The following is a 16320-nucleotide window of genomic DNA, read 5'->3' as shown; positions in this document are numbered from 1 at the left end:
AAGTAGATCAAACCTGGTTGGCACAGGCACTTCAGTCAGCGCCCCCAACATAACAGCCTGCTGCAGCCTCACGAAGGCCACAAACGGACTATCTAGGAAGTCCACTTCTCCAACGAGAACATTGGAAGCTTCAGCATCTCTGGGTAGCTTCTTCATGAACTTGTTCTTTAGCTGGACACAAGCAAGAACAGGTTTGTATTTTAAAGAAACTCTGTAAGGAGGCAGAACAGATGAACAAAGTGTACAAATCAAACCCCAACACATGACCTCATTAAACTGACTGCACAGCAAGCTTTCGTACCAAGCCCTTCATGAGACGAATGTGATGAAGCCAAAAGCCACAACTGTCTAAGTAATGGATATCACAAAGATTTGTGATTATATTCAGGATTCTTTGTTTTGGGGTTCAGCAAGTGCACACTGTGTGTCCTGCATTCTTTTGCTTTTAACTCACAGTAACCTGTGATGACCAGTATAAAGTATTGTCAAATTAAGTTACTCCTAAGGCCTGTTGTTGCTCCTACCCGTGATAGATTGGCCAACTTAAAAGGCAATGTCATCTGCCTGCTCATTGCCTTTGAATTTATGCCAAATGTGAAATTTACAAGCCAAAGATAATTAGCTCACCCTTCTCGCGTAACCATAAATTGTTGTTAAGAAACTTCAACTGGTGTCTGTCTCCAAGGTCATCATTGCAAATGTCATTTTAGTGGCTAAAATGTAATTTCAATTTCAAAGTGTGTTTGAAAAACCATTTTAATTTCAGCTTAATAGCTAAATAATATAATCATTACAAATATCTGTTCTTTAAACAGTCAGATTACTGCACATAACAGAGATCCATTCATTGGGATGTTAATGAAGTAGGAAAAAACCTGATTTGACAGTTTACCAAACTCAAAAGTAGTTACCATGTATGATTAATAAACTACTTCCCAGGTTTACTGACAAAACAAACAATAAATTCTATTTTAAATGCCTTTTTGAACTGGCAGAGTAAGCAGTTTAGTTAATCATTGACAGAAGAAGACTTCAAGCAAGAACAGTGGAAAACATTTACCCTAGAGCACCCAAGCATATGAGACTGACGGGATGGGACTGACCTCTCACTCATCAGTAGCACTATTGATAATCTATTGGTGGATGATCCATGACATGAACTTTATCAGCATCAAGGTTTGGGTAAATATGTATGTGAATGTATAACAGAGTGTATATTTTAGCTGATGTTTCCAAAAATATTTTATTTCAACAACCCCTATATTGTGTTTTGTATGTTTTTATAGTATATTCTAATGTTTATCTCTGAGCTTAATTTAAATATGCTTGATTCAAAGAATCATTCTCATCAAATGGTCATGTTCAATCTTTTAATTATGACAACATAGTATTAATCAATCTTCCATACATTTCGCATTACTGATCAATAAACCCAACAATTGCTTTATTATTATTACAAAATAAAGTATATTATCATCACAAAAAAAGTTTAAAAAAAATTATTGGTACTACCACAGTTTTTGAACATGGTACCATGGTTTTTCTGGACATGTACTATGATAGCACCATTGTATTTGTTTGAAGTACCACAGTACATGAATACGGTTATCATTTAGTAATATGGTATATCAAAGTACAAATGTATTGCCATTTAATTGCATCAATGTGCTGTGCCATGGTACAACCACAGTACTTTTTTGTAAGGGTAACAGTATCAACTCATAATGTGTGGGAAAATCGAAAACCGCTATGTTTGGTAAAAAAGTTCGAAAATTGAAAAAAGTCATAGTAATCCACTGACAGGGCGTGGGTATCAGACACATAAAATAAATGAACTTCACACACTGTGCGATGTGGAAAGCGTATAGCATCATCTCTGAAGTAATGCTTTATTAAATAAGTCCACCAACACAGCCTGCATTTTGACGGGAGGTCAAGCCACAGAATGTTACAAATGTTTGAACTAATTTGAACATTTATGCTTAATTACTACTGGTGCTGGACTTTGCACATGTTCTTCAGTGCATGCAATGTATTAGACAATTTACAAAGTACTATATGTCTCAAATACTTTTTGTGAATCACTTTGCAATATAAAACATGTAATAATGCAGTTTTTTTTTGTGCAAGGTGTAGTCTTATCTGCAATGTGTATCCTTCTGATTTTTGTCTATTGTTTGTAATATATTTGGTATATGGAGTAAATTGTGTTTCTTGTTTATACTGTAGTCCCTGCCATCCTCTTTACATCAGGGCAAGAACAGAGCAGGAATTCTTCAAAATTTCTTCTCAAGAATGCTTGTTTAATCAAATTATTTAATTAAGGCTTCTGTAGCTAAAAAACATAATATCTTCTTTCGGCTGCTCCCAGTAGGGGTCGCCATAGCAGACCATTCTGTGATCTGCATATTTGACTTGGCACATGCCCTTTCTGACACAACCACCAGTGGCTAGGGGACTCTCACTTGCACCTATGGGGACATTTAGAGTCTCCAATTCACTTAACCTGCATGTTTTTGGAAACCAGAGCACCTGGAAGAAACCCACGCAAATATGGGGAGAACATGCAAACTCCACACAGAAAGGCCCAGTTGAGCCGGTACACGAACCCTTCTTGCTGTGAAGCGATAGTGCTAAAAAACATTATTCAATTCAATTTACAAATAAGTGATTGATTCCACTTATAATTCTCTATATGAAGATGGTTCATTACACGGTAAGACAAAAATAAATAATTGGTCTAAACCACCATAACAAATCACTTAATGCATGCTCATTAATATTCCTTGAAATACCATTAATTGCCAGATTCTATGGATACCTAATCTAAGAAAGCAGTGATAACATCATCCAAGTGAGAAAAAAGCCACAAGGCTTTCATAGTGCATGACACAAAGCTGAGCTACCCCTCAATCCAAGGGTGTAGCAGTTGCGGGGGACACGTCCCCCACACTCTTTAAAACTGTCATTTTTCCTAAGCTAAACCCATACCGAGTCCAAATGGTGGATTTGTATACAGTATTCTTTGCGTTTTGTTACTTTGGGCTGATTGAGCGACCCTCCAGCCAATCACAGGTGAGTTTCATGAGCCAAAACAACCCTTACGTAATAGGCCGTCAGTCAGACAAATCAACACGTCTCCATTCATTTCTACAAAGTTGCTTTCAACAATTCTCATTTATCCATGTTTTTTTATCTGCATTAATGTTGATCTAAATTAATAATCTAGAGATGGGAAACACACAAACTAGTTATTTACCGGCATATCGTTCTATCGTTCGTGACAGCATTATGTGAAATGTACTGCAGAAAACAAAAACAAAGGACAATCCTTCTTTTAAGCGCACACTGTATGTGGAGTTTATATATACACCTTAGTCTTCATTAAGTTATGCTATTTACATGTTTGTGAGGTAATCGTTTGACTGGTTGTTTTTGCCAATTGAAGCAGATTACTAGATCCGTGTTAAATAGGTAAAGTTATTTTTAATATCAGCTCCTGATTTTTACCTCTTCTTGGTGTGCAGTCATCAAACAGTAGGAAAAAAGATAGATCTGCTGTGTTCTTAGAACACTTGTGTATTTTACTGAAGTGAATAGATATGTAGACACACATTTTTTAAACATGAAAACGAACGTTATTAAAACTCATAATTATAACACTATTATTGTTGTCTTTTGATAAAAGTCATGCTCAACGGCTCAGTAGGGAAAATATAGATTTTCCTTTGTTCTTATAATGCTTAAAACCTCTAAAGTCTCTTTGTAGGTTTGTGACATACACATTTTCAAGGATTTAAATTATTTTGATCGTTGATTCAGTGACTAACTAATTTCACACAAGACACTCATTTGTCTGCAGCTTCTGGCATCACAAAAATGGTCACTGAAACATTAAATTGATCTAAACGAATTTTGGTGAACATAGTCAAAACATTCAAGCCAATTGGATACATTTAAATCCAACAATGCACAAGAACAGAGTAAAAAATGTAATTGTGCACATGCACGACTGACATTATTGTACTTGATTAAATAATTTATTCAGGACCAGATTGTTCTCAGTGTTTTATTGTCATGTGTGAAACAGAAGCAAGTGCTCCACAAGATATCCTTTACTTTTGCAGCTAATTTAGCAAAATTTTGCTATTATTTTGTAATACTTGAATCTTTAAAATACAACAAATATTACAAGTAAATAATATGTATATATTAATATAATACTTATAAATGAATATATACTGTAATATATTAATACTGCACTGCAAGTGTTGTGTATGCTCGAGGCACCCCTGCCTCAATCTGTGCTTCAACCCCAATCTGTCCATATCTCTGGGTCACTTTACACAACCAGTCCCTCAATCCAGCACTCTGCCAAAAGAGGCAAGTGGGCATCTTCTCAGAATCTGTCAACTGCTGAGGCCTTACAGTAATAACATCAGCACTGCTTTATTCAGCATGGAGTGCTTGTACAGAAATACTGTCAACATTTTGCCATCTATTTCTAAGGACACATACTGCTGTGTTCAGCAAGAAAGAATAGATTCCAAGGCATGCAGAAAGATTCTACAATTTTTCTGACCTGATATTCTGAGAAGTGAGTTAATATTTATGTTTTGTCACAGATTGACACCACCTTTATGACCTCTTGGTATTTCCATAATGAGAATCCAAGCGCTTCCTATTAGGAATGGAAGTGTAATTTTCCCACCAGCTATGCCAATGTGTTAAACACTTTACTCCCTCTGTTCTGTTGTGTGTGTAACTCAATTAACATCCAATTTTGATGTAAAGAAAAAAGCAGAAAAGTAATATGTACCAAGTCTGAAGCAGCTTTAAGTTTGTCATGGGTGATAACGACTATGATGTTGACTGCATCTGGCAATCTAAATTCAGTTCAATCAAATTACAGATTCAAAACTATATTTTCAATCTGATGATTTTTCATGTGCATCAGATGTACTCCAAACCAAACGCATAAATGTGAATGCAAATGGCTTCAATGTTTTTCATGATGTGTGTCTTCTACTAAACAGATCTGCACCACCTATTTCAATTGGACATACATTTCATTTGGGTCATGCTCAATCGTAAAAAAAAAAAAGGGAATTTACAAAAATGCCTTTTAGTTCCAATTAGTTGCTTTTAGTCAGAATATTAACAGATTATTAGGCTGCTAGTAAATGTAGTTAGTGTATTTGTGGCAACACAGGACCAGAATGAAAAGACCAAAGGATGGAAACATTATACTTTTGGCATGTGATAAACAAACAAAAGTCCTGTGTAATAACTGAACATGTTTCAAGCCTGTATTATGAGTACATCATCTGCACAGCATTTTTCTTTCATTTATCTCTTCATGGCATGCAATAATTGTTCACTATCATGTGCAATAACTATCTGTGTTTATATGCAGTACTTAAAGTACCCACATACTGTAAATGATAAAGCTCTTTATACAATGACTAGTTTTGTGTATATATCCACTGTTCCACTGTTGTGTATATATCCATTGTTATTAATTCTGTTTTAGGTATTATCTGTATTTATTGTTTTGCATTGTTTTTGCTGTCTGTAATTTACTGCAGAACTTGCAAAACCAGTGTGGAATGTCTGCTTAATGTATTTTAAAGTCTGAACTGCACAAATGTATGTTACATGACAGCACTGTAGGGACCAATGAGAAATATTTTATAGTTTGTCTATTGCCCTGTGTAAAAAAATTACAATAAACCTGACTTTGATGTTGACATTGTTATGCTTTCAGTTATCATGTTATCATCATATAATGTATGTGTGTGGTTTAAAACAATATTTTGGTCTTTTTACACTTCTGAAACTCTCATTTATCATTGTCAGATTTCCCTTTTCATCCAATAGATTCACTAACAGCCCTAAGGAAACTTGAAAATGGGGTTCAAAGCAAAATCTTGAAATTGCACTAACCTGATCTTTCTCTGGCTTGTCTGAGATATCATTCATGCTGCTTGATTTCAAGTCCCGATGTGCGGTGGTTGGGCTACCTAAGAAAAAATTATGAAAACAATGATCCTATGAAAAAGATAGTGGCCTCTTCCACTTTGCATGCAAGGTTTAGAAGTAGTCTAGAGAGAAGTCAAAACATAAAAAAACTATTGCACCTTGCCTGTCAGATGAAACAAATGGGAAATAAATGTGGCCAACGACACAGTACAGATTACATGAAAGCAAAATATGGACTTTTGTGTCAGTCAGAACTTTTTCCTTCTTTTGAATATTTGTTAATAGGCTCTGAAATGTTTGATGTGAAGCTTTTAAAACTAAAAGAACCTACAATTAGGAAAAGTGATGTGCCAGGCAAGAAAAGGACCCTCTGAAAGATTTACTATTAACCTTTCTGGGCACAAGACATTGTGATCATGCTGTGAAAATTAAAAGAACAGTACCAGCACAAAAAAGCAGTATTCCAAATGCCACTGAATACTTTCCAGAACTATTACTAAAAAGGATTTATTTTGTTTTAATGGCTAAGATGACAGTTTGATGCAGCCAAAATGCAGGTTAGGTTAAAAACACCTTCATTTATGAAAAGCCTTGAAAAATAAGATTTCACATCCACTCTAGTGAGTTTTACATTATTTGTTGTTTATTAATACGTTTATGGCCTTCAGGGTGATATGGTGGTTTTCTAGCAGAAGGTTTCACATAAATAAGCCTAATGCTATTATTAGAATTCTTTGTAAATCTATTTAGAGTGAAGATCACTATCAAGTAAGATTTTATATCTGATATTTTTTTTCCAGAGAGAGATAGTCCACACATAACCGAACTGCCAACTCTACAACAGCAAAGGGAGCACAGGGGATCGAATAGCTAGCCATAGTGTAGATGGAAACAACAACAAATTAAGTTTCCTAATAAGGTAAAAAGTTAAAGGGGTCATATCATATATATATATATATATATATATATATATATAAATATATATATATATATGTGTGTGTGTGTATATGGAGGTAAGGGTGTGGTCGAGTGGCTGTCAGGGGCGATAGAAAGACGGCCAGTTCACAGAGAGAGGGAAGAAATAGTCAGACCAGAGTCTTTGTGTCTGACCCCTGAGAGAGAGTCTTGTGTGAAGCTGAAAAGTGGTCTTTTTATTTGAGTGATGCTGAAAAGCCATGTTATGTTTTGAGTGAAGCTGTACAGCAATTGCTGGTTATTTGTGAATAAAACGGACTCACGTGAACTGTGGAAACCGGTTCCCGCTTCCTCTATCTCAGGTTTCGGCACCAGTGTTACAAAGCTTCACTCAAAACATAAGACAGCTTTTCAGCATCACTCAAATAAACAGTCCGCTTTTCAGCTTCACACAAGACTCTCACTCAGGGGTCAGACACAAAGACTCTGGTCTGGCTATCTCTTCCCGCTCTCTGTGAACTAGCCAGCTCTCTATCTCCCCCGACCCTCTACACTACATGGGGTAATGGGAAACACACGTTTTGGCAACTAGTACATTGGACTTACTAGGCCATCCCATGCTCGGACTTCCAGGGGTTCTTAATACCTCCTCAGAGGTGTGAGTTGTTAGACAAGGCACTGAATTCTGAAGTGGACTACGTGCTTACAGTGACAAGTGCAGCAGAGCATCCAAAAGAGAAAAGATAGATGGGGGTTAGACAGAAGGGTGAAAAGAAGATTGTTAAGGTGATACAAAGGCCATAACAGTGGTTTTAGGCATTGAGAATAGTTTTGTAAAAGAGTTTGTGAGATGAGAGTAAAATATTGCACATTGCTAAGGAATAGATATTATCTGTTGAGAAAGCAGGTAAGCTTTGAGCAGAAACATAGAATATAAAGTTCAAGCACATTCATATTCTGTTACATTCTAAATGTTAAATGGTCAATGAATCACAGAATTAAGGTCATAAAACTGAACAGGAATATGTAGCCTATAAATATTAATCTTATCAGCAACAAAAACATCATTATGACCTTTTTGTGATCTTTTGTGAAGAGATCTCCATTAGTCATTCATGCAGGTAGGCAAATATTAGTGCCAAAAAAGCGAATTATGTTTTGTCTTGTGTTGTCCTTCAAACATAGTTTTCAGATTAGTTCATTAGGTCAGTTATTCTCAACACTGTAATGCTACAGCATATTGTGTAAATCGTTTTGAAACATTTGCAGACAGAGGCAGGACAGACTAAACAAAATCAAGGACTGACAAGGAGCGAGTTATGTCAAACACACTATGACAAATACTAAATGAAAGAGGAACAGAACATGCTGAGTCAACAGTGAATCAGTAGATTTCTAAAGCATTTTTTGTCAATTCAATGCATTAAGTACAATTAATTATTTAAAAAAATTGGGACTATGTGATTACATTCAACTTCTTAAAATATTATTTTCATGGTGTGAGATGCTGAAAAAAACTGTGAGATGTGACACAATGGATAAAGATGTCCCTCTAACGCAGATGAATTTAATTTGATGAATTATAAACTCTCTTTTTTAAATCTGATTCATATTTTCATATGAAATGTTTCTGATGTTTTACACTTTCTGGTACAGTTGGGCACTACACAATAAAAATAAAAAAGGCAAAAGTTTTAAATTGAAAAATTAAATATGTTGAGTAAAAGATCCATCTAAAAATGAAGAAGAAACAAAAGGATCAAGATAAAAGACCTTAAGGTTTTAAAAGGAAAAAAGGAGGGTAAAAATAACTGCACCAAACTGTCACCCATATTACCATTATCCGGGGTGGAAAACAGCCTACTTGCACTGGAGACTGACTTGCCGATGTCAGCTAGTGAGCGAAGATTGGACTTCTTTGTCTGGTGACGATGTCTCCTCAGCAAGGTGTACATGACCTTATCTTTTAGGTCAGCTTTCAAGAGTCCAGTCTCAATCTGACTGTCAGTGATTATTTCTGAAAAACACAAGGAGAATTAGAAACAGAAATAGTGACAGTGGTATGGTTTTAAATGGTTTATTTTGTTTTAATTTGATTTGCATTTTATTTTCAATCTGTTCTTTCAATTTAGTTTGGATTTCAATAGTTTTCACTCTTTCTGCTAGTTTTAAAGTTTTTTTATATTAAGTAAAATTTTAGAGGCCAAAGTTAAAGGTATAGTCAGTCATTTAAAAATATGTCATCTTGGATTTACCCTGAGTGACACCTTGCAGCTTGGATGCAGCATTATTAAAACACAGTAGTTTTCAGTTATCGATGCCATTGTAGAAATTCGTAATTCACATTCAGCCAGGATTAATTTAATCCGAGTGAAAAGGTCTAATAGCAGGGCAGTTACTGAGATTAAGCAAATAGTATTTGCCTGGTCATGTTATTCTTAAATGGCAGCCCAAATGAGGGGACCCTCTCAACCTTTTATAAGGTTACTGATATCACTGGAGTCTTCATCTCAAGTGAGTGGTCATGATTTTATACATATGTTTTAAAATCACAATTAATATCTTTATAAGTAAAACTTTTTAAATGAGGAAAAAATTACTGAGTGCACCTTTAATGCGTTAACAAATATAACTGAAATATGTTTAATAGTATTACATTTCTCTGGGCCATCAATTATTATTGCTATAGTGGCTTCGTCATGTTTAATGAAGGTAGGTTGTAAAGGTTTCAAATTGTATAATATATTGTGAATCAAAAACTATAACTAAAATGAATAAGTGATCATTGCAGTTATTTTAGTTAGTTTTGAATTTATGAAATATTAGCATTATATTTTAATTTTCCATTTATGTTAGTTGTTATTTTTATTAGAGTTAACAAAAATGTTTTCATTTTCTTTAATGATAAAAACACTGGCTAGTGAGAAATCAAAATAGCATTTAAAGAAAGACTTGATTTATAGTGATTTTGTTTCAATAAAAGGCTGTAGTGAAGAGCTCATTTTACTTCTTTCACAACTGAGCAATCTTTTTATATAAACAGAAACTCTGGGCTTACACAGAGAAAAAATCATTGTGATGACCGTGCTATTCATCAAACTTTTAACAAGAACTTTAACTCAGTGTCATTGAAGTGACACATTGCATTCTATTCTTAGCCCTTCAAAAGTGGAGGTCTAATGAGGCAGTGGCTTGTGCATGAGATTGTCTGGTGGTTCCTGTAAGGTTCTATTTTTATAGAAGAGGGTCAAAGACACAAGGCCTGTGCCCTCAGGCCTTTTATGTGAATGGTTTGGCCCTTAATGGCCGATCCTTCAATTCATTTTTAGCTCAAAAGGAGCTCTATGAGGTTGACTGAGCAAAACTCAGCCATTTTTTGATTTACTGCAAATTGATAATAATACTTGACCTATCGTGCTCTGATACAGGAGATCTAATTGTGAATTTATAATTCACACCTGATTGGCAGTAGTGATAACAATCCCTAACCTGCCATCCAAATCACATGAAGTGCTCTTTAATCAGTTGCAAAGAGCTTCTGTAAAAGACTAATTTTTTCATTTACAGGTACTAAAAGAGCCTTGTGCAATCAATCCTCTAAGGCAGTGGTTCCCAACCCTGTTCCTGGAGGACCACAACATTGCACATTTTGTATATTTCCCTTATCTGACACGCTCAATTCAGATTGTAGAGTCAATACTATCGAGCTAATGAGTTGAATCATGAGTTGAAAAATGATTAGGGAGATATCCAAAAATGTGTAGTGTTGGGGGGTCTCCAGGAACAGGGTTGGGAACCACTGCTCTAACAAACCTCTAAAGAAGTAATTATCAGCCCACATACCAGATAACAATGCACTAGAGGAGCTTAATGGCTCTATAACAGTCAGCCTGATCTTCATCGTGCTGTGTCTCAAGTCAGCATAAAAGAAATGACTGCCCTGAATGGATGCAACCACCCGTGCATTTGAGCCCACAGTAACAGCGGGGGTTGAGAGAAGAGTGTATTAAACAGAGCTATGAATATATCCTGACATGCGAGCATTTGGAAACCAAATAAAATAGATGTGCTGTGTTAGCTGTGACAACACATGCATATCACAAACGTGTGGGCCCGTGCTATCGCTCAGTTCTTTCAGTACATTTTGAAAGACTTTTCTCTATGAGTCTGATCTGAATTAAGTGCAGTTCTCAAGTGGAATAAACCTTTATCTTTAGCATTTCTTTATGAGTGCCACAGTGGTTAGAATTATAGTGACTTTGTATTTTGAACTATAGGTTTTCAAATAGTAAATAGAGCAGCCGTTGAGTAGGTAAGAACTCCAACAACAGGAATATAGATGGTGCACTGCTTTATATATGAAGTGTGTACTTTCTGTACCAAAATTAAATGCAAAAATAATTATTGTTTCACAAACACTCCCCTTATCTACCACTGGTGATACACAGGGCCAGTTCATGGTCCTGTGAGGTCACAGGGCACATGTCGTAAGATGCAAACCCAACTCTTGCGGCCTCTAGTGGCAGAACTGTTATCCTACTTCAAGAAACAAGGGACTAGGGTGCCTGGGTAGCCCAGCGGGTATTGATGCTGACTACCACACCTTGAGTCACAAGTTCAAATCCAGGGTGTGCTTAGTGACTCAAGCCAGATCTCATAAGCAACCAAACTGGCCTTGTTACTAGGGAGGGTAGAGTCACATGGGGTAACCTCCTCATGGTTGCTCTAATTTGTGCCTCTCGCTCTCAGTGGTGCACATGGTGAGTTGTGCATGGATGCTGTGGAGAATAGAGTGAAGCCTCCACACATGCTATGTCTCCGTGGTAACGCACTCAACAAGCCTCGTGATAAGATGCATGGATTGACGATCTCAGACACGAGGCAACTGAGACTAGTCCTCCACCACCCAGATTGATGCGAGTCACTTAGAGCACATTGGGAATTGGGCATTCCAAAATGGGAGGAGAAAAAAAAGGGACAAGGCTTGAGACCGTATTTGGAAATAGGGTATATGATGTAATTAACATGCACAATATTGTTATCATAGGCATTTCAAAATACCATAAAATAATTCTAGATAACCTTTTAGCCAAATTTGTTTTATTTTTCTGATCGTGCAGTGTTTTTTTTTCCATCGAACGAATCCAACGAATCAAGATTAACAACACTGCATGTATGCGGCAAATTACATATGCGCACTCTGATGTAAACAAAACCAACATGGATGAGAAGCATGGCTGAAGGAGGAACGCAGCCGACCGTTTATCCGCCTTCTAGTCGGAAGTGTGGAAGTATTTTGGGTTCCAAAAAAATGCAGAGGGATTGCTGGTTGAAGATGGTTTGCCTTTGTGTAAAACATGTAACATGTAGAACACCTACAACATGTTCGCTCATCTGCAGGACAATAATCTTGTGCAATTCAGCGAGATAAATGTAAGTTGTAAGCTGCTCTTTTTCCAAACTGTTTTTGAAAACTGAAAGACAACACTTTAAAAGACAACTAGCTAGAGACAACTAAGATGTCAAAAAAATAGAACTGTTGGTGCAATTTGCAGATAATGTGTGCTTTACAGTTGTAATCAGCTAATACTAAGTCATGTAATTAATAATGGAAATGTGGTACAATGATGATGAAATTCAAGTTTGAATGCAACAAAATTGCACACTGTGTGAGTGAACTTGCAGTTATTAAATTATTAGCTAGTGCCAAGCTATATGTTAGCAACTGGCTTGTATCTAGAAAATAAAACCATGCATAATATTGTTGTAGCCAATTAGTTGTTCAATAAGTTTTTTAAATGTTCATGCATTTTTTACAAAGTTATTTGCTATTTGTTCATTTAAAAGGCCAGACTGATATTGGAAAAAAGTCATTAAACTTGTTATTAAGAAAACAGCAACAAAGTTTGTTGATCTTTTAACCCGTTTTTGTAATGTAATTCAATAAAATGATAATGCTGTATACCATGCTAAAAGCTTCAGCAATTTTCATGAAGTGAAAATGTTATACCGTCACATATCTACAAGAGACTTTTGGCTAAAAAATAGCAAACCTGTGTTTTGGTAGTCTAACATTTTGTTGAGCAAATTATGCTTTGTTGGGCTGGTCGGAACGCTCAAAAAAACAGAGCTAGGAGAAAGTTTAACACCCAAAAATTGCACACCACCTTTAAAGCCCAAACTGGCTTTTGAAGAGAAACTCACCAATGACCCCTGGCAGAGTGGATGCCTCTAGGTCCAGCATGATGGTGCCCTTTTCTATACAAGTTCTAAGCTCAAAGAGACTGTGAAGGGACAGAGTGGCCACATGTGGTTTACTCCATCGCTCACCACCTTTTTCCACCTTCTCTTCGAATTTGATCCACCTTATAAGAAGCAAAAAACAGAGAGTTCAAGGTACTGGAAGTCAGATTTAGTTGAAAGCAGTTCAGTTGGCCTGAAACAGCATCACAAGGGCTTAGTATTAAGTACTAATACTAATACTAATACTAATTCACTCACACTGAATTTCAAATTAGAGATTGAAATTCAGCGTTTACTCCTGGTCACTCTAAATTGTTTAAAAAGAGAAATGTTTAGTGCAACGTGCACTAAACCTCACAAAATCAATTTCAGATATAGTATGTTTAAATATATCTTCTTAAAGGGATTGTTTACCCAAAAATGAAAATTCTGTCATCATTTATTCACCATAATGGCTTTTAAAACCTGTATGACATTCTTTCTTCTATAGAACACAAAAGGGGATATCACTACTAACTCATTGTATGGAAAAAAGATGCAATGAAAGTGAATGGTGACTGAGGCTGTCATTCTGCCAAATGTCTCACAGTGAAGTCATATTGAACAACATGTGAGTAAATGTTGACTGGATTTTCATTTGGTTCATCCCTTTAAGTTTACTGTGTCTGAGATAAATACAGGTTCCAGGCATCAGCCCAGAGTATAACAACAGTACTCAAATTCAACTCAAACCTTTTCTTCCTGTCCAACACTGCTTATAAAAGTAGCTTTGAAGGCTAATATGTAATCCTTAATCCTATAATACACAAAAAGGTTCTAATCTCATCTCTATAAACAATCTACTAAATAAAATCTTGTTTAAAAATGAAAAGATCAGCAGTAATCATTCCTGTACTCATCCATCGAGGGCATATGATAATGGCAGCTGATTGGGGACCACCTGGAGTGCCTCTCAATTTAACATGAAACTGCTGCTTTCATTGAATGATTAAATCCATTCAAGAGCTACACAGCTCCATAATTGATGTGTGCTGCGTTCAAAACATGTCTTTCATCAGAGACCAAACTGTTTGCTCCAATAGACTCATGATCACTGAGATTTAAAGAAACAGTGTTTGTTAAATGCAGCGTGATGCTTATAATAGGTACTAAGACAGTTGGAGCAACATGAAAATCAGTTCAAACACACCTCACGCCTTTACCTAAAGATTAATCGGGGGGCATTTAAAATCTCTTTAAAATTGTTTAAATTGGCTTTGCATATTGGCATCAAACAGCCACAGACAATAAGCCAGCACACTTGAAACTTATTTTGATTAATTGTATGGGACCTGTAAAACAATCTGCATGCCACATTTAAACAAACTTAATAGAAAACACCCTGTCTTCTCTCATCATTTTAAAATTCATTTTATGAATTACAAAAAAATAAAATAATAATAATAAATTAAAACATTTAAACTAAAGTTAATATACAATTCGATGCCCAGTAAACTGCAGGAATAACATTTACAAATTCAAATTACAAATCTAAAATAACAATGTCAGTTAAAAGATTTTTTTTTTTTTTTTTTATAGAAATGCAGGAAAACACAAGATAAAACAACTAAAAGACACAAAAAAGGGATCAGAGATATTTCTTGCTTTTTTCTAAATCTCCATCAACCAAAATCTTTCTGGACCCAACCAACAAGACTTTAACACTGCTCCCTTTTCAGGCTACATTGAAAGTCCCAGCCAAGCCATGGGGCTCTTACCTGGCAGTTTCCTTCCACTCCATCTCCTGGCCATCAACAGACAGCAGTTCATCCAGCTCTGTGAAGAGCTGTGGAGGTGCTGGGCTATCATCGTCCTCTCCCAGCATGAATCGGATGCGCTCGGCAGCAGGTGAGACTGCAACATTAAAAATACTGCGGGTCAGAGGCGGAGATACAGTCTTGCCTATTTTCAGCTTTCCATCATCACCTAAGCCATTAGGCCTGATCTCCAACTTAAGAGAGAGACTTGGCTCTGGTGGAGGAGGAAATTTCACTGTAGACAAATCTGAGTCTGTATCCACATTTTGATTAAACTCAGACTCCATCTTCTCCTCCTCCCCAGCCTCATTCTTCTCCACATTATTGTTCTCAGATGTGTTCTCCAGGTTGTTATCTGATGCATCCATCCTAGAACCCTCTTTAAAAAAAAAGAAAGTTTGTTCCCCAGAAAGTGATCAAACCTGGTGAGGATGGGTGAGAGGGAGGTCAAAAACACGAGACCCCACGAAGCAAAACAACACTTAGACCTTCATTAGTGTACTCCTTGTTGTCTGCTGTACTGTACACCCCAGTCTAAAGCAGTACACATAGGTAGTTAAAAAGGGGGTCCCCCTTGTCACCCCAGAGAAACAGCCCGCCCATCGGCTGCTCTGGCTGTACCCCCTTGCCATTGGCCCTCCAACATTGGCACCCTGCCCTGGTTTCCTCATTAACAATTAGGAAATGTTTCACAAACTCTTCTTTCTTTACAAGAGAGCCTCACTTTCCTTCTCTCTTGTTTTCTCATTTGAATATTTATTAGTGCTTGTGAACTTTTCTTTTTTGGTCACTTAAGTCATCATTGCATTGGATAGCATATCCATGCAACTGGCATTGGCACACAAATTATGCTAGACCTTTTCTCAAAACGAATTTCACTTTCTTTGCCATTTCTGCAATGACTTCTTTATGTGAACTGTTTTGTTTTAAAAGTAAAGTACACTGCAAAAGAATTAGGCAGTCATGAAAAAAGGTTGTAAAGAATTTGTTACATAATGCAAATATGTTCCACTGTACCTGACCTAACTGTGTATCAGCCTGTGTATTCAGGCTGATTCGGTCATATTAAATCATATTTTTGACTTTAATAAAACCATATATAATTGGGATGTTCATACATTAAGCACGTTTTTAGATTACTTGATAAAATATAAGTGTTGTTTAAAGCATTGCATACTCTTGATACAAGCAATACTGTAAATGTGCAAAAGATGTATTTTGCCATTAGCAGTGGCGAATTCTCACAGCCAGCAAAGCCTTCTGCTGGCCTAACAAGTCAAATAAATAAATATATGTCATCCTTTAATTCTCAATTACCTTTTTGTCTATGTATTTTTAATCACTATCCACTCTTAATTAATCTACAAACAAATAGAGAAAATCA

General features: G+C 36.2%; 1 protein-coding gene across 5 annotated transcripts in view; it reads right to left on the bottom strand.

Annotated features, from left to right (window-relative positions):
- The window catches only part of slc4a4a (solute carrier family 4 member 4a), a 79514-nt gene that overhangs the window by 32421 nt on the left and 30773 nt on the right, over nt 1–16320 (bottom strand). For 2 of the 5 annotated variants that reach the window (XM_052093393.1, XM_052093375.1), the window contains 5 exons: nt 14898–15033; nt 13102–13262; nt 8735–8914; nt 5947–6023; nt 14–171 (listed from right to left, as the gene is read on the bottom strand). In XM_052093393.1, coding sequence (XP_051949353.1) covers nt 14–171; nt 5947–6023; nt 8735–8914; nt 13102–13262; nt 14898–15033 — 712 coding nt within the window. Of the gene's footprint in view, nt 1–13; nt 172–5946; nt 6024–8734; nt 8915–13101; nt 13263–14897; nt 15471–16320 lie in introns of those variants that run through there. The other 3 variants (XM_052093400.1, XM_052093384.1, XM_052093409.1) reach the window with 2 other exon arrangements.

This window comes from Xyrauchen texanus, chromosome 3 (genome assembly GCF_025860055.1).
Source record: "Xyrauchen texanus isolate HMW12.3.18 chromosome 3, RBS_HiC_50CHRs, whole genome shotgun sequence".
Taxonomy (NCBI): domain Eukaryota; kingdom Metazoa; phylum Chordata; class Actinopteri; order Cypriniformes; family Catostomidae; genus Xyrauchen; species Xyrauchen texanus.
The sequence above is the reverse complement of the archived record's forward strand: the minus strand, read 5'-3'. Positions and strand labels throughout refer to the sequence as shown.